Source organism: Typopeltis vanoorti, chromosome 13, assembly GCF_054136105.1.
Source record: "Typopeltis vanoorti isolate ZY-2024b chromosome 13, IOZ_Tvanoo_1.0, whole genome shotgun sequence".
NCBI classification, from domain to species: Eukaryota; Metazoa; Arthropoda; class Arachnida; order Uropygi; family Thelyphonidae; genus Typopeltis; species Typopeltis vanoorti.
Genome location: NC_143561.1, coordinates 39,655,130 through 39,680,211, shown reverse-complemented (window position 1 = coordinate 39,680,211; position 25,082 = coordinate 39,655,130). Strand labels below are relative to the sequence as shown.

General features: G+C 35.0%; 1 protein-coding gene across 3 annotated transcripts in view; it reads left to right on the top strand.

The window, feature by feature from the left end:
- Elys (AT hook containing transcription factor 1 homolog) overlaps window positions 1-25,082 on the top strand; it is a 509,801-nt gene that overhangs the window by 471,475 nt on the left and 13,244 nt on the right. For all 3 annotated transcript variants that reach the window (XM_090402410.1, XM_090402411.1, XM_090402409.1), the window contains exons 35-36: window positions 5,318-5,542; window positions 10,285-10,362. In XM_090402410.1, the coding sequence (XP_090258536.1) occupies window positions 5,318-5,542; window positions 10,285-10,362 (303 nt within the window). The remainder of the gene's footprint in view (window positions 1-5,317; window positions 5,543-10,284; window positions 10,363-25,082) is intronic.

Genomic DNA, 25,082 nt, shown 5'->3' with positions numbered 1-25,082 from the left:
ATAATACTACACCATTAAAGTTACATCATTACTAGCTTCTGATCAATAATTTTCCTCCAAATTAATCTGTTATCTGTCTAGACTCCAATATTATCAGATCTTATATTTCTGTCTTTTAAGACACTTTTTTTATTGTATCAATCCATCTATATCTTGGTATTCCTCTGGGTCTTTTTCCTACCAACCTCGCAAAGAATACTTGTTCTCCCATTCTATTTAAATGACCCTACCACCTAAGATTAGCTCTTAACACATTCCTGAATGCTAACAATGGCAAGTTCTTTCCTAAGACCTCATTTTTGATGTGATACTGCCATCTGTTCACTCCACTAATCTTTCTCAGAACTCTCATATCAGAGGTCTCTAGTCTTTGGTCAAGTGTTTTACTTCTAACCCAACTCCCAGATCCATAAATTAAAATTGGTTTGAACACTGCCTTGTATACAGCTAATTTAGTGTTTTGACTAATTTCTCTCTTATTCCATATAAATTTATTCAGTTGACTTCCTACCATACCAGCTTTGTTGATTCTGTTGTCTATTTCAATATTTAATTTACCATCTTCACAAAAATCGTGCTTAAATTATAAAAAATTGAAATGCAGAATTAATGTTTATATTTCAAAATGTGCCTTGGCCTAAATTAATGTCACTTACCTGAAATCTTCATAATGAACTAAATATGTACAGATAGTATCGTTAAATCTAAAATTTAGATTTAAAAAAAATCAGACTGATATTATTCTTTTAGAACTGTAAAAGTTTATGCAAACTTTGCATTATTGGGTCTATGTCCAGTTATAAAGCTGATGTTCATCACACCATTTTCTCCCTCCCCTTAAGCTTGATTAATGCATGCTGACTAATGTTCGTCATTTGTATTAATTTCCTCTTCGTAACTGGAGATGACAATTTATAAAGTTTGCCTAACTGACTAAATTTTCAAGTTATTTGTTATTTTAATGATATATATTACACATAATTAGTTTTTACGAAGATTTCATTTTTATAATTTCATACTCGTACTAGCTGTGAAATGTACGCTTTGCGGAGTGCGGTCGGAGTGTGGTTAGATGACGATCAAGGTTTGAATGTGTGTAGAAAATGTAGGGAGAATGCGGAATTGAAGTGTATTTCGGATCGTGAGTGTGATATTTTTGTCAACCTTCAGAATGAAGGAAATAGGGATATGACAAGAAACGGCAAGGTTGTACATGAAAATTGTGAGAGTGTGAATGTAGAAAGTGTGAATGATAGCATAAATGGTTTCTCAGAGAACAAAAAAGATGAGATAGATGCATTGAGTGAGATCGCGTTGTTGAATAGTGCGATAGAAAGAGCAAAACAGCAGCTAGAGTGCATGAACAAAAGTAGACTGAATGAACCAACCAATAATAAAAGGTATGACAGGAAAAATAGACGTATGAATGTGAACATGAACAAAATGAAGGATAGAGTGCTGTATGGAGACTCGTTAGTACGAGGTGTGTTAGTAGAGGATTTGACAAAATCGTACCAACCTGGTGCGACCATAAAGGACGTAACTGCGTCTATTAGAGAGCAAAAGGAAAGGGTGAAAGAAATGATTGTTGTGGCAGGTACGAATGATTTGAAAGGAGATAAAATGGAAATGATAGAAGACCTGAATGAATTGTTTGAGGTAGCAAAAGAAAAGAGTGAGAGAGTTAGAATGATTAGTCTTTTGCCACGGTATGACAGTGAAATGTTTAAAAGGAGGGATATAATTGCAAATGACTTTATGCGTGGGTTATGTATGACGAGTGGTGTGGAATTTGTGGATGTGTGGAGTGAGTTTGATGGGCGAAAGGATCTATATAAGATGGATGGCTTGCATTTGAATGGTTACGGTGTAAGAAGACTTGAGAAAATGTTGCTGAATGTAGTGGATGTGCAAATTCAGGGAAACTAGATTTGTTAGGGGGGGGGAGTAGAGATACAGTCCTTATGGAGGCAGTTGAATGTAAGAATGAATATAATATGCCAGAGCAAATAAGGACAACAAATCAGAGTGGGATAGTTAATATAAGGCATCAAGGTAGGGTTGGGGCTAATGGGGGTCTTAAATTCATGTACACTAATACTAGGAGTATTAGGAACAAGAAGGAAGAGTTTTTGGCCATGGTTGGCACTTCCAGACCACAGGTTATAGGTATTAGTGAAACATGGCTGACTGTAGATGATATAACTAGTGGGATTGAATGTGATGGGTATAGTGTGTTCAGGAATGACAGAGAGAATAAAATGGGGGGAGGAGTATTGTTGATGATAGCTGATGAGCTCCAGCCAAGGAGAATAGAAGTTGAATTGCAGGATAGAGAAAAGAGCACATTTGAGGCCATTTGGTGTGAGATTGTGGCTAGCAGAACTAAATATACAATTGGGTGCTGCTATAGACCAGGTGATGGAAAAGATGGTGGTGACAGTATGCACAAGCAAATAGAAGAAATGGGTGGAAGGAGGGTGATTATTATGGGAGATTTCAACTATGGTCGCATTGATTGGAGTGAGGAGAGGACACACGGGAGGAAGGAACTGGATTTTATGCGGTTATTAAGGGATAACTATCTGCGACAGCATGTAATGGAAAATACTAGGGGTCAGAGAGTGCTTGACCTAGTAATTACATCTGAGGATTTGGCTGTAACAAATATGACCACATTGCCACCAATCGGTGAGAGTGATCATAGGGTCTTAACTTGGGAGGTGGCTAAAGGTGTAGAATTTTCAATTAAGACAGGGTACGTGTGGAATTATCGGGCGGGAAAGTATGACAAGCTTAGGAGTTTGATTGGTTCAGTGCCATGGCATGTACAACTGCAAGGACTAGAAGTTGATAGTGCATGGGAAGTAGTTAAGAAGTGCTTGCATGAAGCAATGGCTGACTGTATACCTAGAGTCCGAATAATAAATCAAGTAGGGGTTAAATGGATGAATAACACCATTAAGCTTGAGTTGCAAAAAAAGAAACAACTATGGAGGGAATTTAAGGAGAAGGGTGACCGGCAGGCACATGAACGGTATAAAGCGCAGGCCAGAAGGGTGACGAGTGTGGTAAGAAAAGCAAAAAAGGATTACGAAAGAACATTGGCCATGCAGGCTAAAGAGAATCCTAAACAGTTTTTTAGATATGTAGCAAGTAAAAGGAAAAATGTACATGGCAGATTGATTTTAAAGAATGCCGATGGTAGGGAGGTAACTGAATCAGTTGAGATAGTTGAGTTACTGAGTGAGCACTTTGCAAAAGTATATCATCCAGGTGGTGACATTGCAGAAATGAATAAACCAGTAGATTATACGGGAATTGTGGTTAATGAAGTGGAGGTGAGTAGTCTATTGCATAACCTCAATGTCAATACATCTGTGGGATTGGATGGTATACCAGCTCGTGTTGTACGAGAAGCAGCTAAAGAATTGTCAGTACCCTTGACCATTTTGTTTAATTTGAGTCTCGGGTCTGGGTTAGTCCCGAGCGGGTGGAAAGAGGGGAAAATAGTTCCACTGCATAAAGGTGGTTCCAAGACTGCTGTTGTAAATTACCGACCGATTAGCATATCAGGAATCATTGTCAAGGTCTTAGAGAAAATAGTCAAGAGGAAAATACAAGATTGGATAGAAGAAAATGGGATACTGTATCGGGGACAGCATGGTTTTGTGAAGGGTAGGTCATGCCTCAGTAACTTGCTCACGTATTATAACACAGTGACGGCTGAAGTGGATAAGGGTAATGGGTTTACGGTGATTCTACTGGACCTTGCCAAGGCCTTTGACAGGATTCCACATGGAATTCTAATCAGTAAATTGCAGCATATGGGAATGGACATAGGGTTGGTGAGATGGATAGGAGGGTGGTTGACGGAGAGATATCAGAGAGTGGTTTACTCGGGAGTAGAGTCCACAAGACGGCCTGTGACTAGTGGTGTGCCACAAGGATCTGTTCTTGGACCACTGCTGTTTAATTTGTTCATAAATGATATAGGAAATGATCTGAGAGGAACAGTTCATTTGTTTGCGGATGATGCGAAGTTGGGTAGGGCAATAGTGAATGCAGATGACGTCAAAATTTTGCAGGATGATTTGGATAGATTGGAGGTCTGGGCTAAGGAGAATGGATGTCAGTTTAATGTGGCAGAATGTAAGGTTATGCATTTTGGGGTGAAAAGATTGGCGGCAGTTTACTGCATTGGTGGAACCCTGCTCCAGGAAATTGATGAGGCACGAGATTTAGGAGTGTTGGTAGATAAGGAATTGAAATTTAGGGGACACATTGCAAAAGTGACCAAAACAGCTCATCAAATCACTTGGTTGCTGAAGAATACGTTGACAAGCAGAGACAAGCAGGTTATTGTTGCTCTCTATCGAGCCTTGATAAGACCCCATCTAGACTACTGTGCTCAGATTTGGTCACCTAGGTTTCTTCTTGATGGGGAGGAGGTGGAGAGGATCCAGAGGCGAGTGACCAAGATGATAGCAGGTCTGTGGAATGAACCGTATGAGAACAGGTTGAGGATTTGTGGGTTGCAAAAATTGGTTGATAGGCGGAGGAGGGGAGATATGATTGAGACATTCAAATTACTGAAGGGTTTCTATAAAATTAATTCAGAAGATATTTTTGAAAACAGGGCTGGTTGTGGGAGGACTAGGGGACATCCATGAAAACTGGGCAAAAGTGTGGTTAGTAAAGGTGTTAGAGCTGGGTTCTTTACTTTTAGAGTAGTGAATGAGTGGAATGCGCTCCCTGAGTCTGTGGTGGATGCTGTGACAGTGAATGAGTTTAAGGCGAGGTATGATAGATACTGTATGAATGTCGAATAGTTGTGATGAATATGATTTGGGCCTCCCTCGATGAGTCTAATGACTCCTGGAGTTGCCCATAATAATAATAATAATAATACTCTTCTTATGTTTTTCCCGTATTGTTTGCCTTTCTACTTTTTCCGATTGTTCATTTTATATACTATATATATGGTTCCTGCCCAATCCATTGAGTTCTGTTATCCATGTACAAATCCCCACCATTTCCTTTATTTCCTGTAATTTCCTCTATTGTTTCTAATGAATTTCTGCTTTATGTATGGTTCCTTCCATACATAAACATTGTTCTTTCATTCATCAAATGTATGATTTCCTCCTTTTCATGGCAATGGAGTGGGAAACAATAATTTTCCCTTAAATTCACTAGAGCAAATCTCACACTATAATAATCTATTTCTCCTAAGGATTTTTACATTTATAGTGAGTATTTATTATATATGCATTTATAACTGTTTGATCATAAGTGTTATTTCTTTGTCATTTAGAACAAACGCTAGCTGAAAAAAAAGGGAAAGATGTCAAAAACAGAAATCAAACTTCAGCAGTAGCAAAAGAAACAAAAATTGTTGTCTCTAGAGATAGTTCAATTGTGGAAACAGAATCAGAAATAAAGACAAGCACACCTGTGAAGAGTAAACTTAAAACAACTGCCAGGTCAACCAGAAGAATTACAAGGCTTTCTGCTGCTTTACAGTCTGAAGAAAAAATAAGTAAGAGCTCTTTTTTAATTCACATTCACTCATGTTTGTTTTTGCAGTTTTAATATTTGTCATCAACAATATGTGAAGCATAGGTGGTCAGTGAATTACCACTGAAATTCCTCTTGCCTTCTTCTACTGGGGGGGGGAACTTAGCATGTTATCCATGATTGTATGATAAATGATAAAATTAGTTAACTTTATGCATATAATGTGTTATGAAGTGGTTTATTTAATTGAAATAAATATACCACTTGTCAGATGATTATACATTTTGTTATTCAGACCTATTTATGAACTGTTATGATTATTATTACACCCTCCATTGAGTCAGCAGACTCATCATGGGAGATTCATTCAACTGCAACATATTTATTATACCGAATCTTAAAATCCTTAACTTAATATCCTTGATAACATATTCTGGTAATGCATTCCATTCACTCACAATTCTCTGTGTAAAAAATCCACTCTCTCTGCACACCCCTTCTTTATCACACTCTTACATAACTTCCAGGGATGACCTCTGGTTCTTTCCCCTTTTGCCTGCCTTCTACTCTTTTTATAATCTCCTCTGGATTAATATCATAAATTCCTCTCACCAACTTAAATGTTTTTCTATCATATCACTTATTTTTCTTAAACGTCTCTATCGTATCGTATTCCTTCAATCTCTCTCTCTCTCTCTCTCTCTCTCTTTCTGTACCCAACAATCCAGAATCCTGATATTGTCTTTGTCGCTCATCTCTGGGCCTCTCCAATGTTTCGCATCACAATGAAATTCAAGTGGCTAAATCTGAGCACAATAGGCCAAGTGTGGTCTGACCAGTGCTTTATACATTGGCACAACCACCTCCTTATCCCTACATGTTAGCATACTTATTATAGCACACTGTGACATAGATTTTGCACCACTTGCGATATATTCTCTAAAGTCATACTTCAGTCTACTGTCAGGCATCACTTCCAAATCTCAATTCTCATCCACTCCTGCAGTACAGCACCATCAATATAGTACATAGCCTTATATTTCTGCACTCCAAAATGCAACGCCTTGTGCTTATTGATATAAAACTAGAACCCCACTCCATTATCCAACTCAAAAGCCTGTTCATTTCTTCCTGAAGGGAATTAACATCAACAGTTCTACTTATAATTCTCCCCAACTTTGCATCATCAGCAAAAAACTGAAGATCTTCAGTCAGTCCATATGATATATGATTTACAAACAATTGGAACACACACCACTGGTTACCATCCTTTTTTTGAGACACTGTTCTGCCACATACAGCTTGCTGGTATCATTCAGAGAATCAATCTCTGATCCATCTAATCAATATACTATCCATTTCCATCCTCTGCAGCTTGTACATCACCTTATCTTGTAATCTATCAAACACTTTTGCATAGTCCGATTAGTGTGTTAGATGATTCTCTCTCATCTAACACACTAATTATCTAATCATAAAATGCAAGTAAATTTCTAGAACAAGACCTATTCTTTATAAACTCATGCTGACCATAATAAAGAATTATCGTATGTCCATCAACCCAGTCTTACATTCTATTCCTAACCAGTCTCTCCAACACCTTGCCTACAACTGCAGTTGTACAGACTGGTCTGTAATTGGAAACTTCTGTCCTAGAACTATGCTTTTGGAGTGGTCCTGTTTTGCCTTCTTTCCACTCTTTGGAATCTTACCTACTGCAAGACTTTCATTAAATAACCAAGTCAAGAGCATAGCTACAATGTGGTGCACATTCGTTAAAAATATGTGGTGATATGTCATTCATTCCCACAGCCTTATTAACATCTTAACCAATCAACAACTGATACATCTCTGATTCTTTTGCTTCCAGTTCTCCTAATACTTGCCTCCTTTTTACATATTACATAGCATCATTTACACTAGTGTGATATAGAGTGATAAAGTGCTCATTCAATAATTTCACTATATCCTTTGTAACTTTCACTTTACTGCCATGATTATCCACCAGTGTCACCTTGCCATATTGGAAGAATTCCCTTGAATCAACTTTGGCTTCAACAGCCAATCTTCTCTCATACTGCACCTTTTTCTTTCTTGACCATGCTCGTCACCTTCCTAGTCTTTATAATCTTAATAGATCTGATCAGCATCAACTACCTTGTACCTCCTCCATAACATTTTCTTTTCCATCACAGCTTGCTTGATTTCACTCCTCTTCCATTTCACTCCTGCTGCTCTGTTTGCTCATTTAACCCTTGCGGTTATACATTGCTTGTGGTTATACATTGCTTGTGTCAGATAATGCGTTATGAATCCCCCCCCATCAACATCTTTTCTGCACAGCTTCTCTACCCAGCTTATTGGTGCTAGTTGACTACAGAGCTTCCCATAATCACCTGCCTCATAATTCCACATATATCCTTTTCTTATTTCACCACTTCCCAAGTAAATGTGATCTGATCCCTCTCACCCCAGTAGTAGCTAATACCTCATTAACAACTACACCGTGTGAAGTTATCACCAAAACCCTAAAGCCTCTAGTTGCTTTGGTCACATGTTGCTTAAGATATTTATCCCTAAAAAATTCTTTAAATAACTCGCTCTCCTTGTTCCCATACACTATCTCTTTCTTCCATTCTATATTCCTGTAATTAAAGTTTCCCATCAGTATCACCTTCTTTTTGCAGACCCAATCAGTTTCTTCAAATATTTCACAATCAGTATTTTCTACATTCCCTGGCCTATAACAGCATCTTATTAAATATACTAGCCTGTTAATTTCAACTTCACACCACACAGATTCAAAATCTGCACATATACTATCAACTTCCACACTTTTTTGGACACACAATTCCTCTGCAATCATTAGCACTACTTACCTCCTCTTTTCAGCTTCCATTTCTATTCCTGATATCATATTATCTTTGGGCATACTGACTCAATAAACTCTCTTATTTCAAATACTTTTTTTTATATTCACATACAAACATAACTCTCTATGTCTTTGAGACAATTCTACCAACATTCTCTACTCCAGCTACTATACCACACCTCTCTCTCTCTTTGATCTGACCACTCCCGTTTCCCTGATCCTGACTCTGATTGCCATTCGTACCTGTCTCATCCTCGCCTTTATGCATTCCATCATCTTGTCCTGCCACAACCACATCTTCAGCCTTATATCCATCTTCCTCCTGTCGTACAACTCATTTGAGTGTGCTGTTCTGCTTCACAAATATCCTTTGATCGTTAGCTAACTTGATTCTGTGCCTTCTCAGCAAACAATAGCCTTTATAAATGCCCAATACCAAACCCATTCATATGTAATCTATCAACTTTCCTTCAAATTCACTCCATGCAAACTGAACCTCTTTTGCATCACACAACTCATTTCTACTCTTCTTTACAACCTTTACTTCCCACATAAACTTCCTCAGTTCTCTATCGACATTGTTTTGATGTTCCACCAGGAAAGCAGGTTTTGTTTATTAGTCATCACACCTCTAATGAAAGTCCCCATACAATGATATACGATTATCCTTTGACTCTTTCTTCATAATACTAACTTCATCTCATCTTCCAGATGGCAAATTTCAGTCTTCATTTTCATCGTCAACTCTTGCTTAAGCTCTTCTACTACAGTCCCTTTGTTATCATGACAACACCCCATGCGTTTTTGTTTACTACTGGCCAAGCGAACTTCCATTTAGAAATGCTCTAACCTATCAATACACTTTTCACATACATTAATGTGTTCATTCTTTTCGTTCATTCTAAAAATCCACAGATCTTTCACATTTTTTGGCACATACATGAAGCAATTCTTGCTGGAAAAATCCAGGGCAGAACTTGATCTTCATGCCAAAGCTTTCCATGGCACAGATGTGCACTTCTTTATAGGTGCCATTTTCAGAAAGAAACAGCAACAGGAACAAACAAGTAGCAAAAACACAAATAAGCATAATTCCAACAACAAACACTACTGAAGAACACTTGTATCCAGCATGGGGGGGGGGGGGGAATGAAGCACAATTATATGATAAAAGCCACTATTTAAAAATACGTTTTTTTAGCAGAGCTGAAATATACCACTACATTCACTAGCAACATGCACATTACTCTACATACATTAGAGATGTATGTAGAGTAATGTGCAAGTTATTTTACCAATAACAATAAACAAGGATAAATCGAAGACTTTTTGACATATTGTAGTATTTTGAACATAAAAAAATATGTAAAAGTATTACATATTTTTAACAAAACTTATAATAATTTAATGACAGCAATTTACAAATTACATTAATTAATTACAAATTACATAAATTTGTAAATTGCTGTTGTTGCAATTTGAATGTCTTCATAGCACACTCAGAAGAATAGCAGTATCCTTTGGTTTGACCTGGATTTAAATTTCATTTAAATTCATATCAAAGATATATGAGATTTGTAAGATTTTTCAAGTAAAGATGACCTAGGTATCTTTACTTGAAATCCTGTAGGATTATTATCTGATTTTGTAGTGGTAGCAGAGGTTCTCCAGAGAAAACTGATTGGAGAATGTGTGCGTGTGTGAGTGACCATTACACACACAGAATAAATATAATACACTGAATTCCACTGGCCTTCGACACAATTCTAGTTAATCTGAGTTGCTGTACTTTGGTCCTAGAATAGTTTAGTGATAAATATTTGCTCATATAAATATGTTGAAATTTGCTTGGAAAAGTTTTTTTGAAAGTAGCTTTTTTTTTTTTTTTTCAGAAAAGCATGCAACTCCAAAGGAAGATATCAGTAGTACTTTTACTTTTTCTGAACCAAATATTTCTGAAGAGGTTGAAGGTTAGTATATTTAATAATTCTTTGTGCATTGTAAAGAAATCTTGGCAACCTTTTTGGAAATCTTTGGCCTTTGATATTAAATCAAAGGCTGTGCATGTGTGTTTTACATTTGACTACTGTCTGATCCAGCCATCTGATTACACATTACTTTCACAGTTAGATGTAAAATATTTGCATTTAATTTTTTTGATGTTTGATATTATGTCACACTTGATGATATTAGTGTTTAATTTGACTAATTTATTTCATTTTTTGAATATTTTTCTTATTAGCTTAATTAATATCCTAATTAAATGTAACTGTTTTCTGAATAATGTTTCATTTTCTTTCAATGTGAATATTCAGAGTATTTGTTATGATTATAGCTATTACCTCTCTCTGTTTACATTCATGAAAAAAAATGCTACCAGACTTGCTTGGAATCTAGACAAACTGTTGCTGCTGAGAGTTACTTGCTCTCTCTCAAATACACACGCACACATACAACACTGATATGTTATAGATTCTTAAATCTCTTATGTGAATTACAAAATAATAATAATAAAATGAGATGTAGATATTCAAAACATGTGTCCTGAAGTATCACTGTAACCAGACTGGATGAACAATAGATGAATTTTAAAAAATCAGTTTACAAGGAGGATTGAGATTTTCATTACAAAGAATCAGCACATCATCAGAGTCAAACATAGTACAGAATATGTTGTAAAAACAGATCACAGTGTACTGGTCATTGCTGACATTGAGAATATTCATTCATAGATTAAGATGGAGGGAAAAAATGAACTTATTTCTTCCTTAATGTATTAATCTCAATGCACTGTCACTCTATATTCTGCACACACACATACATATATTGAATGGCCAGTTTAAAAGTACATCCTGTCAGCTATGAAATCCACAACTTCATCAGAGATAGCATCACGTGTGAACAGCAACTATCCATGGCAATGCAAGTATCACTCATTTCCTACTAGTAAAACTACTTGTGGGTATCTGTTTTCAGGAATAACAGTGCCTAGTGTTTTTATTGAGAACAGTCCATCATCCAGCCAGAGACGGTTCTACAGCAGAGACAGCTTCTTAATATGGCATTGTCAATATCAGTTACATGCATACACTTACTTTTTGCCATAATATAGTGACCACTTTCAAGTGAACATATGCATGTTTAAATTATAGAGAGAAGTTGAAGAATATATTAAATGCAGATAGAGGCTTATTTATTGCACAAAAACTGATCAATAAGCAGGTGTAACATGAAGATAATTGAAAGACAACTTCAACAATCAGTTGATCATATCTCTTCATGGGATCTTAGTAATAGGTTCAGGTTTTCAGCAGAAAACTGCGTGTACACTTCAGCTACAAACACACTCTTCACCCAGGTCCTAAGTTAAGAATCAGACAAAGTATTATTCCAGTAGCAGAAAAAACGAAACTCTTAGGACTCATCTTTGACAGAAAACTCATATTCATTGCACTGATTTGTCAGCTTAGGAAAAAGGTACAAGCGAGAGCATTGAATCTCCCATTGAATCACTCTGTCCTCTGTTGAATGGATGTGGATCAAACTTCATTGCTTCGTCTTTATCATGCATTTGGACATACAAAACTGAATTATAGGTCCCAAGTCTACAGTTCTGCAAGTTGGCCTGCGAAGGTTGAATCCTATCCCTGATCAAGGTTACAGATAGCTGTTGGTATTTTTTGCATATTGCTCATTCAAAGTCTTTGTCAAGGTGAATGAACTTGCTCTGTCTCTTTACTATACCCTAAAAATAAAGTCTCTTCCAGAGCATCCTACATGGACCGGTGTCTTTTCTGTGCTTTGGGAGGTTTAATATCACACACGTCAGACTGTCGTGCATTCTTTTGTGTGCATGTTAAACAGATTAAACTATTGGAATGGATGTTGACATCACCTGCACGGAACATAACAGCATTCATCCATAGCTAGTTTCATGCAACCTGAAACTAGGAGCAGAACACTCAGATTTCTTTTCCATCTATAATGATGGTTCAAGATATGAGACCTCTGGATATGATAAAATCCCTACTTGAATGCAGCAATTATACAGCAGAGTTGCGTGTAATGCAACTTGCACTTATGCATATTCTTTTGGTAGTGGTTTTCAAAAAAAAATCATGTGAGCACAACTCTTCAGTTTGTATAACAGGATGATTTAAATAGGCTGACATTATGGAATTTAATATATAAAAGTGTAAAGTTATGTATTTTGGGATAAAAAGATTATAAGCTGTGTACCACACTGAGGGTACACAGCTTATAATCTTTTACTCCAGGAAATTGATGAAGTCAGGTTGCGGGTAGTAGTAGATAGAGAGCTGATTCAGAGGACATATGCTAAAGTAGCCAGGGTAGCTCACAGGATTACTTGGTTATTGAAGAACACACTGACAAACAGAGATAAGGAAGTTATTATTCCTCTGTATAAAGCTTTGATATGACTACATTGGGATTACCATGCTCAGGTCTGGTCAGCTGGGTTTCTTGAGGATGGGGACGTTTTAGAGATCATCCCGAGGCAAGTGACCAAAATGGTAAGTGGTCTGTGGATACTCCTTGTGAGGACAAATTGAGGGTTTGTGGGTGCAAAAGTTGGTTGATATGAAGGGATATGATAGAAACATTTAAGTTACTTTAAAGGATTTTTTGGATTAATACAAAGGAAATATTTCAGCGCTTGGCTAGACAGGACAAGAGGTCATACCTGAAAGTTGGGTAAGAGTGTGGTTAACAAGGATGTGAGGACTAGATTTTTCTCTTGGAGAGCGGTGAATGAATGGAATGAGTTGCCAGAGTCAGTTGTGAGTGCTTTGTCTGTTAATGGTTTCAAGGAGAGGTACAATAGATATTTTGATAGTTTGGGTCTTCCACAATGAATCTTAGGACTCCATTAGGTACCCATGCAATGATGATGATAATAATTTTCACATGTTAAGAGAGAGATTGGAAAGGCCGGATATTAGGAAGTCAGATTTCTTGTAATTCGCTGTATTCCCATTATTAACTATCCAAAAATGTGTTTTTCTGTACTAACCATTAAAAATAAATCAAGAAATTGAACTCCGTGTTGAAGATACACTAAGGATTTTGATAACAAAGTAAACAGAAACAAGGGTGAATAAGATGTTAAGAAACAACAAGAGATAAGCCACTAAAGCATATAAATATCACTTGCTGGTTGGTTGGTTGGTTGGTTGGTTGGTTGGTTGGTTGGTTGGTTGGTTGGTTGGTTGGTTGGTTGGTTAGAAGTTTATTGGTGCAAGGACAGCAAAAGTCGTACTGCACTAAACCAAAGGTTACAGCTGTACTCAGGGTAACTCTGAGTAGTAATAAACAGAAAAAACAATAACATGTTATGGACACAGCAATTTTTTTAAAAAAATATTATTAAAGAAAAACAGTACCTACATATAAATAGAATTTATAATTAAGTATGTTTGCATAAATTAATTTTTTTAAAAAATTAAAAACTTCATGCAGTTTATCTGAGCCTGATAATGTCTGCCTGAGTGTACATGGCTCAACCAGTGTAGTAAAAAATTCATTCCTTTCTGATACTCAACAGAATGGAACAAATAGCTCACTTTTTGTTCACATATAGATGGTCATCAGCCCTCAGTAAATAAGAACATGTAAGATGACTGTGACCTATGGGAAGCCTAGAAAGAACAACTTGCTTCTCTCTCTCTCTCTGTTGACTTGACTGCCAATGCTTAATCTTGTGCAATTTATTTGTCGGTGCTTCCTCCCATGATGGCTGCCATGTGTTACCATTAGCTTTGATCTTATAAATTGTCTGTAGTTTGTATATGGAGCACACCAACAGTAACCTGGAAAATGTATGAGCTGATCTAGTAGTTGTATCTTTGTTTTTGTTTCTCCTACCCATGAAAGGTTAATGGCTGGGTTAAGGATGAAGTTTTTTTTCCTGTTAATAATAAAATAAATAAAAATGTAATTTATTAGCAGGTCCAGAAACACTTATCTAGAAGCCAAACATGTAACTTTTTCAAGCCACTTCAGACTTCCTATTACTCTTCCCAACTTTGCATCATCAGCAAATAAATGATTATCTCCCTTCAAATTATTTCCTATATCATTTATGTACAAATTAAACAGCTGTGGTCCCAGTACAGAGCCTTGTATCACACACAACTAGTCACCTACCTTCTCCTGGATTCTATTCCTCCATATACTACTTTATGGTATCTCTCCATCACCCAGCCTTGTATCACTAGTTTCATATCCATCCCATTTGTTACAGTTTGCATAACAGAGTTCCGTGTGGTGTCCTGTCATATGTCGTTACAAAATCCAGCATGGTCATCATTGTAGCCATTTCCTTTATCCAACTTAGCATGGATGAAGGATTAAACCAAGAATATAATTTCTTGGTATCTTTCATTTATAGTATAACCAAGTGAAAAAACTTTCAACATCTGTCTTTAGTATTATTACCAAAAATTTAAAAAAATTACTTATCTTTCAATGGTGTTATGAATCGACAATGTTCACCAAATAGCCACTAAAATTGATCATACTGATGTCCGTTATATGCAGTGCAGTTTTGCTGATTTCGTGAATGTTGAACTGAATTGACTGACACTTACCTAATATATCTCTTTTTCCTGCTAACTCTTATTTACAGTTTTACCAACTATCACGTAGATAAGGATGTGTGTTTTTTAAGTAGCGAGTGAATTTTTTTTTTTTTTTTTTTTTTTTTTTTTTTTTTTTTTTTTTTTTGTCTAGTGTTAGACTGCTTTTTTGGAGACCCAACGAAGTGAAAGGTTTCATGTCATGGATTTTGAATTTTCTAATTCTTATTTCATCCACAGCACTGATAATAGAACGGCAATGTTTAATTAGCAGAATTCGTATATTTAAAAAAAAAAAAAAAACTGAATGTTAACCCCCCCCACCCCACCTCCAAAAAATGCAAGGAATCGGATTCTTCATGCACTTCCACAAGTTTTTGTTGTTGTTGTTTAATTGAATGATTCAAGCCTTTATATCAAAATAATGCTCAGTAGCGTCATTGATTATAAAAGATATGTTGTAGATTTTAAAAACTGGTTTTAAATCCATCTATATATGTGAATGAATATCTTGAGATGGAGGGAAATGACAAAATTTTCCTTTTAGTGTTATTAGATTTTCTATTTTATTTACAAAATACCTAATAAAATTAAAAGAACAAAATTCAGAAACAAAACATACGTCTGTTTCTATTCTTTTGTCAAATGGTGAAAGGTAAAATACTGAATCAAAATGAAAAAGAATAGAAACAGATGTGTTTTTTTTTTTTAATTTTTGAACATGAAGTTTAAATATCATGTTCCTTTGGAAAAGCTTCAGTTTTGTTGTTGCAAATATGTATATATTTTTAATTGGTCTAAAGAACATACTTAAATTCAGTTCATTTAATAATAAAAAATATATCAGTAAATACTTATAACAAACTACTGAAAAACTTCCAAACATCTAAATTTAGGAAATTTACTATATCAAACATTGCCATAAATTACTTCTGGTCTTTTTTTTTGTGCTTGCTACAGTGGAAGTCAAGTGTCTGAGACTTAAAATATTCAACTAATGGAGAGTTTTTTTAAAGTATGAATAATCTTGTTAACACTCTTTTCTGAGATAGCAATCAATATGCATAGCCAACGTGCATTTATATGTAGTAGTGCATGTTCACAAGTTGAGTCCATATCTTGATATGTGGATGCAATTACATGGCCATTTACACTGTTTGAATAAATTTATGACTTATGTGCTGATTTAAAATTTCATGTTTTCATTGATCTCATTTAGAAGCCAGGCACTCTTGGTCCACTTTTGCTACGAGTTGCCAAGGGATGTACCACCTTACCTCAGTCCTGAAGATATTTTCAGGTGCAAACTTTGTTTGCTTACGCTTGGATAAAGGATTAAACTAAATTTATTATAGTCTAATCAAGTGCCAAATAAACTTCCAACCAGTATTATAGGCATTTCTAAAAACTTGTCTAATCCACTGAATGTATTTGTCAGGATTATTTGAAGGTTTCATTTCTGAGTATATTATTTTTTGGCATGCTGGCAGCCATTTTTGGCACACCTGAGGTTGAAGTAGCAGGAAATTTTAGAATGTCTTTTCAGCTTATTGCACCAATTTTTTGATTTTTCATTTACTTAAAAAAAAATAAATAAATAAATAAATAAAATAACTGTTGTAATAGATATGGTATGAAGTTCAGCAATAAAAAGGCAAAGACAATGAAAATAGGCAGAATCATTGAAAATGTCAACTGCATTGTGAACGAAGAACCTGTGGAACAAGTAAAACATTTCAGCTACTTAGGCATGATTTTTAGTGAAGATAGTAAATTAAAGATGGAAATAGACAACAGAATTAACAAAGCTGGTTGATAGGAAGTCAATTTAATAAATTCATACGGAATAAGAGAGAAATTAGTCAGAACACTAAATTTGCTGCATACAAGACAGTGTTCAAACCAGTGTTAACTTATGGATCTGAGAGCTGGGTTAGAAGTAAAACACTTGACCAAAGACTAGAGACTGCAGATATGAGAGTTCTGAGAAAGATTAGTGGCATGAACAGATGGCATCAATGGCAATATCATATTAAAAATGAGGATATTAGGAAAGAACTTGATATTGTCAGCATCCAGGAATGCGTTAGCAGAGCTAATCTCAGGTGGTATGGTCACTTAAACAGAATGGTTGAGGAAAGATTAGCAAAACAAGTGTTCCCTACCAGTTTGGCAGGAAAACGTCCCAGAGAAAGACCAAGATATAGGTGGATTGATATGGTACAAAGTACCTTAGATGATAGAAATATAAGATCTGATAATGTTGGAATCTTGACAAGTAACAGACTGATTTGGAGGAAAATTGTAGATAGGAAGTTAGTAATGATATAAATTTTTCATGTAGTACTATCATATCCTGTACACCCCTTGAGGATACATGGCAGGAATTTGATGATGATGATGGGAAAAAAAATTACTATTTTTATTACATTTCTAATTCTTTATGTGTAGGAACACAGAATTTTTTTTATTCTAAGGAATAAATGTTATAAGGAAATGGTAAAAAAATAAAACTGCGAGTAAAGTCATACTGGCACACAACACCATTGAAGATATGTCAAAAAAAATGTTTTTCTTTTTTTTTTTTTACTTCAGCAACATTCATTAAGTAGGCAAACTGCTGATAGCATATGTTCAGACTTGATAGGAGGTTTACTTGAGAATGCCATTAACTTAGTTTTTTTGAAGAGGGTTAGAAAAAAATAAAAATAATACTTTATAGTTATAAAGTAAAACATTATGGCAACTCCTTAAAAGTCAAAAGTAGATAACTGGGAAAGGACCTTCACATAACCTTTTATGGAATGTGGAAAACAGACCAGCCAATCCTTACTTGGTCATGGTGCATACCATTAGTACATACTGTCCTAGATATTAATGAATGACAGTTAGCCGAGTGGCTTTTCGCTTCACAACCATATGCCTTGGGGAAGGAGTGTCCTGGGTTAGATTCCCATCACTGACGTGGGGAGCTTAGGATCTTTCTCACACATAGCCAAGTTAGCCAGTCTTGGACGTAGATTGCAGGGTTTTTCTCCCCAGTTTTTCTGGGGGGTTTTCTCCCGCAAGCAGGCAAACCAGCCTTGAGAACATAATGTTTCTGCAGACATGGGATACACCAGGAGGCATAGGGCCAACCACCTTATCCTTGTATAATATAACGATTGCAGTTATAAGGAATAGAAACCCTTGACACCTTAAATGTAAAAGAGAGCAAGATTAAGAAAGAAAGAAGACAGTGGACTAGTAATTTGGATCTAGCCAACTAAATTGTATTCTGTATTGGCTTAAATCAAAAGACAAAGATGGTAAAACAAGACAAAATGTCATTGTGGCTGGGACACCGCATGGTTAAACAAGGCCATGGCTGTTTTTGTACAGGAACCAAGGTGAACAAACTTTAACTCAGCATCAGTAGAATTCAAGATAGGCACCATCAGTGTAAGAAGTATTAACAGATAAATGAAACAGGCAGAAGAATTAGAGAAGTACCATGTAGACATAATTGGCATCATCAAAACAAGGAGAGGGGATATTCTTTTAAATAACAACTATAGAGGTTATGTTCAAACAGTAATTGTCAGGAAAAGGAAGGAGCAGCTATAGTATTCAACAATAAAAAGATACTCTTGAAGGGCAGAAAGTATCAAGTAGTGTGAGCAAAAATGAGAATTGAGTAAACTTATTTGTGTCTGTGGTTCCATAGAAGGTTCTTCTAAGGAAAATGTGTAGGAATTTTTCAAATCATTTTAAATAAATAAAACATTGGTTGTTGTTGTTGTGATATAAACTGCAGAATAGGAAACAAACACCAGACATAAAGAAATGTTTTGGAAACATTTGGAGAAAAGAGGAGTACTAATAATAATGATAAGTTCGCTACATGTTTCAACACCATCTTCAGCATAAAGAGGTGCACAGATTTATGTAGAGAGGAGACATAAGAAATCCTCTCTACATAAATCTGTGCACCTCTTTATGCTTTAGGAAAGTCTCATTGCCTTTGTTATTGTTGATACCAATATCTTTATACTGATTTAAGACACAAGATTATACAGGAAATTTGGAGTAAGAAGTGATCCTCATTTAGTTTTAAGCAGGATGGAAGTGAATGTTATAGTTAGAATGGAAAGTTTGTGAGAATGTTTTAAAAAAGAAATAAAGTCAAGTACCATTGAGAGGAAAAACTGAGTTTGAAGAACCAAGCCTTGGTAACACAGTGACAAACTCCAAAGAAAACATTGATTAACTTAGAGAAGTGAAATATTTGCAAGATATGAAAAACAAAACTCCATGGTGGACGCAAGAAGTTAAAGAATCAGTCTTGGAAAAAAATAAAGCATATCAAAGTTCCTAGATATCTGGAGTAATTCCTTTGAAATATTGCTAAATGAAACAAGACAGAATGACAGAACAGTGGGAGAAAATCTGCAAGAGGAATTCAATCAAGCGCAACTTAAAAAAAAAAAGCCATCTAATCCCTGAAATGCAGAAAGGCTGATGGAGTAGATGACATTTCATTAGATTCGCTAAAATGTGGAGGTATAAAAGTTTTACAGAAACTGCACTGCATAATTCAGGTCTAATTCCAGATAATTCCAGAGTAGAACCCACATAGTACTTCAATGAAAAAAGGAAAATAAAACAGTGTGAGAATTACAGAGGAATTGCCCAATGAGTGTTCTGGGTTAGATTTATGCAAGCATATTTATTATTATTATTATGTGACACCTCCAGGGAGTCCAAAGACTCATCGGGGGAAAGTGTTTCCTTCCAACTACTAACCACGCTCAAACTTGCTTAACTTTTTGTGAGCCATTAGTAGCAGAGGCTCTACCAATCGACCAACCTTATTGTAGATGGGAAACTTGGAGAAGGACAAGCTAGATTCAGGTGAAATTATTGTAAGGATCAGATTTCAACAAGAAGATAAATAGTTGGGAATTCATGGAATTATAACAAGAATCTATATTTAGGTTTCGTATATCTGGGCTAGCCATCTGACAAGTTACCAAGAGAAAAGGTGTAAAACACTACAATTATATGGTATAAATGAGATGTTTTGTTAGCAACATATAGCTATATTTGTATAAGTTAACAGAATTTAAGAAGGTAAATGTGCAAGTGCAAGACAAGGATCTTATTATGAAGGAAAAGTTGCAATTGGCCTGGTATCAGAATCGGAGATATTTAATTAAGCATAGGATGTTACATTTTTAAATAAATCAATTACAAACCTGTAGGATTCCTTAACTAAATTGAATAACTGCTGTAACAATTCTGTACAAAAATCAGCAATGAAAAAACAGACTGAAAATAAGCAGGAACACCAAAAACATCAGCTGTATTCTGAATGAAGAATTTATAGTAAAACATTTCAACTATTTAAACGCCAATGTTTAGTGAAGACACCAAATTAAATGTTGAATTTGACAACAAAATTAGCAAAGTTCATGTGGCAGGGAGTCAACTCAATAAATTTATATTGAATAAGAAAGAAATTAGTCAAAACACCAAACTAGCTATGTAAAAGACAGTGTTTGAACAAATTTTAACTTATGGAGCCGAGAGCTGAGTTAGAAAAAAAAAACAGGTGATCAAAGACTGGAGACCACAGATATAGTATTGTGAAGAATTTGGATTGATTTGATTTTTATGGCACGAAGACATCAAGGGTCATGCTGTGCCAGGACACAGGTTAAAGCAGTACATATGGTAAACAGTTTGTAGGATAATCACAAACATCCATGCCCCTGGCTGGATTCAAACCCGTAGCCTCTTTGCTGGAGAGTGGATACCAACCAAGCCAGCAAAGAATTAGGATGTTGAACAGATAGTACTAATGGCAGAATCATATTAAAATTAATTAATGAATAGGGAACTTGGCATTGTTAGCATTCAGAAATGTGAGAGCACAGCTATCTCAATGATTAAACTTATGATTAATGATTAAAAGGCAGGTTATCAAAACACATTTTATTCCAGGATGGCAGGGGGAAAAAAACCACTTTAAAAAACTGTGAATATAAATTCTGACAACTGAGAGGCTAATTTGGAAGAAAACTGTTGATGGTAAATTAATAATTCCTTGAGGATACATATCATGAATTTGATGATTCAATATAAAAATGATCTGCAGAGTGTTATATAGCAACTGTAGACATAGTTGCTATATAACATTAGCAAAAACGAACATTAACACTCTGATTACTTGAGGTCTAGGAATGATTTTTCTTAGTTTGATGGGTCCCTGTTCCATTTGTTTCATGCTTACAGTTGACCAGGGTATAGCAGTAGAGTATGAATCAATACCAGCATGTCAGGTGCCTATAGTGAGAACCATTTTCTTGACACATGTTGCATTCTTAGTTATCAGTGGAGGTTTAACTTCTAAATAATATAGTTGAATCACTACCATCTCTTTATGCTTATAATTTATCCATCTTGTGATAGTTATTTCCTGCAGGATAGCACGTCTGTGTCACAGATCACATTTTATTTAGGAATGATTCCAGAAGAATGAGGAGTGACATACTTTATTGACTTTTTTGGTCACTAAATCTCAGTCCCTTGAGCATATATGGAAAGTCAAATGAGCTTTTCATAATTGCTCTGGAGTCAGTGTAGGATGCATGTATGTACAACGGGTGAGTCTGTTAAGGCTGCTGTGGATGGGTAACATGGTAAGCATTTGGGCTCATTATAAATTCCATGTGAAGACTGTTGATGAAGTTCTGCTGATTTTGCATACATTATAGTACACTTCATCAGGAGTGTGAAATATATATATATATATATATAATGACCGAGTTAAACAACAAGCAAATTAATGAAATAATAAAACGGAATATTTGAAAAAAAAAAAAAAAAAAAAACTCAAATATTCTGTGTCATTGTTTCTGCTAATTTGCTTGTTGTTTAAATCAGTCATTATGATTTTTTTTGTTGTTGTTGTTATTATAGTACTGTGAAAATTAGGCATGTTTTGCTTTTGTTTTTTTCTCTCTCCACTCTCTTGATGAAGTGTACTATAATGTGCAATAAAATAATTGGTCAACAGTGTCCGTGTGAAATTTATACTAGACTCAAATGTTTAATGAATGTGTTATAGCCATCATTCTGCTTTATGCCTTAACACAGCGGTCGGCAACCTGCAGCTCTGGAGCCGTATATGGCTCTTTGAATGAATAATTGCGACTCTTTTTGTTAATAAACAACCTATATTTGAATAATGCAAAATGAATGTTATTTATTAAATTAGAAACTAAAAACCCTAAATATAGCATTTGCAATAAATTAAGGACATTTTACAATTGAAAATAGTACATGCGATGCTGAAAAATTTAATACTTTCATGTTTGTACTCTTTGAAATCATAAGCAATAATCCTTCTTTACGTTCATCTTGGATTATCATGGATAATGCAAGAATTCATAAACCCACTGATTTGTCAAATATTTGTTTTAATTATTCATGCCAATTAAAATTACTTATGTTTTATGTTGTTTTAATTTATTAAACCAAATACGTCAAGCTAGGCTAGCACATGTAGCGCTTGCCTGTCTGAACGTGCCCATTGTCTTCGCATATAGTGCAGGTGTGGTCTGTAAATCTGCTCACTTTGTTAAAATAAGTAAAGGTTTTGTAGTGGACGTTGCAGTGCTTTCATTTACTGGTGATTGTTAGCTAATGTGAATATTGTAACATTAAATTAAATATTAAGAAAATAAAAATATTTTTATAGTATTTAAAATGTCAGCAAAGAAGAGAAAGATAGAACAAGAAAATCGGGAGTTTAAAAGTGAATAGACTGAAACTTACGCATTTGTAGCAAATACAGCAGGATTTCCAATGTGTTTAATATGCCATGAAAAGCTTTCAAACAATAAAAAATCAAATATACTAAGACATTTTTTAAATAAACACAATACATTGACAAAGCATATCCATGGGGAGATGAAAGAAAAAAAGGTAGTAGAAGAGCTACAACGCAAAGTAAACCTAACTAAATGTTCATTTTCCAAATGGATAAAAGCATCAAGAAATACAGCTATTGCTAGTTTTGTGGCCGCCCAAGAAGTTGTTAAACAAGGAAAACCTTTTACGGACGGTGAATATGTGAAAGAATGTTTTATTAAAATGTCCGAATTTCTCTTCTGCAATTTTAAAAACAAAGCAGAAATAATTACAAAAATAAAAGACATGCCATTATCTGCTAAGATTGTAAGAGACAGAACTATGTGAATGGCAGACGATATAACAAATCAGCAGGTTACAGATCTAAATTCAACACCAGGATTCTCCATTGCCAGTGACGAATCATGCCATGTGGATGACATTGCACAGATTGTACTTATTTGTAGATACGTAAACTCCCAAGGACCTCAGGAAGAATTACTCGATATACTGCCACTTACAGGACAAACTCATGGAGAAGGCATTGAATCTGCTGTTACCACTTGCTTTAAAAGTAAGGGTATTAATATTAACAAAATAATATCTATTGTGACTGATGGGGGTGCCAAGCATGAAAGGTATAAAAAAGGTTTTGTTTCTTTATTTAAAACACAAATTTTGCATGACGTGTTTTCCTTTCACTGCATAATCCATCAAGAGATACTTTGTGCACAAACTTTTCCAAAAGAGATAACAGTTAGTGATGGATTTGGTTGTAGAAATTGTTAACAAAATAATGGCAAGAACGCTACATCATCGGCAATTTTGTGAACGAAATCAATTGCAAATATTCCAATCTTCTTTTGCATAACAGAATAAGATGGCTTTCCAGAGGTGCAGTGTTGATGCGATTTGCCACCTGCCTTGGAGAGGTTAAGTTGTTTCTAAGACAAAAAGACCTTGAATATGCACAGTTAGAAGATACTCATTGATTACCAAAATTCTACTTTATGGTGGATATGACTTCCCATTTAAATGCACTAAATAAGAAACTACAGGGAAAGGGAAATACAGCAGTTTTGCATTTAGAAGAAGTGATTTCGTTTGAACAAAAATTATGTTTGTTTGTGACAGACTTAGAGAAAGCCACATTATTACATCTTCCTATGTTGAAGAAATATCAACAAGAACAAGCCGATAATAATTCCATAAATTTAACCTTTTTCAAAGAAATTGTGATAAATATGCGATCTGGATTTAATGGGAGATTTGAAGAGTTTAGAAAGAACAATGCAACTATGTAATTTTTATTGTGCCCACTTGAAATTAATCCTGCCAAATTAAATTTTTCACCTTTTGCTGGAATTGATGAGGCTGCATTTCATCTTGAGTTAGAGGACCTGAAAACCAAGGATTTGTGGAATTCAAAATTTAGAAATCTTGAAGCTGACCTGGAGGAGTTGGAAAGACAAAAATTTACCCTTGTAATACAACACAAATGGTCTGAAATAGAAGATCTTTAAAAGCAAGATCAGATTGTATTTGACACGTGGAATTGTTTACCGGACACTTACATTCAGTTAAAAACATGCGCATTCGGACTTCTATCGATTTTCGGATCGACATATTTCTGTGAGCAAATATTTTCTAATATAATTTTATTAAAATAAGTTGAGAAACCAACTAAACAACGTGAGACTTTCGTCATGTTTGAAAATGAAAATTACGGCATATTCACCACATATTGAGAAACTATTCCAAGAAGTTCAACAGCAAAAGTTGCACTAAGAAGATATTTTAAATTAAAAAAATTAAAGAAATAGGTATGTTATTGGATTTTATACATGTTTTTGTAAGGAGGAAATCTTTGTTTTATTATTTAATATTTAAAAATATCATATAATTTTGTGTGACATGCCACCCCCTGTGTTTTACAATTATGATAATGTGTTACTGTAAAAAAAACTGAATAAATAATTTAATTATAATATTTTTCAATGTAGTTTCTAAATTTAAAGCAGTGATGAGCAATTAAATAGTAAATCAAATACTCAGTTCGATTCGCATAAAGAATATTTTCTTTTTCTTTGATAAGAAAGTATTAATATATTTTCCATTATTTAGGTATATTTTAATTTTTAACCGGCACAAATAAATCCACATGTAAAAATCAACATTCATAAAATAGATTTTTA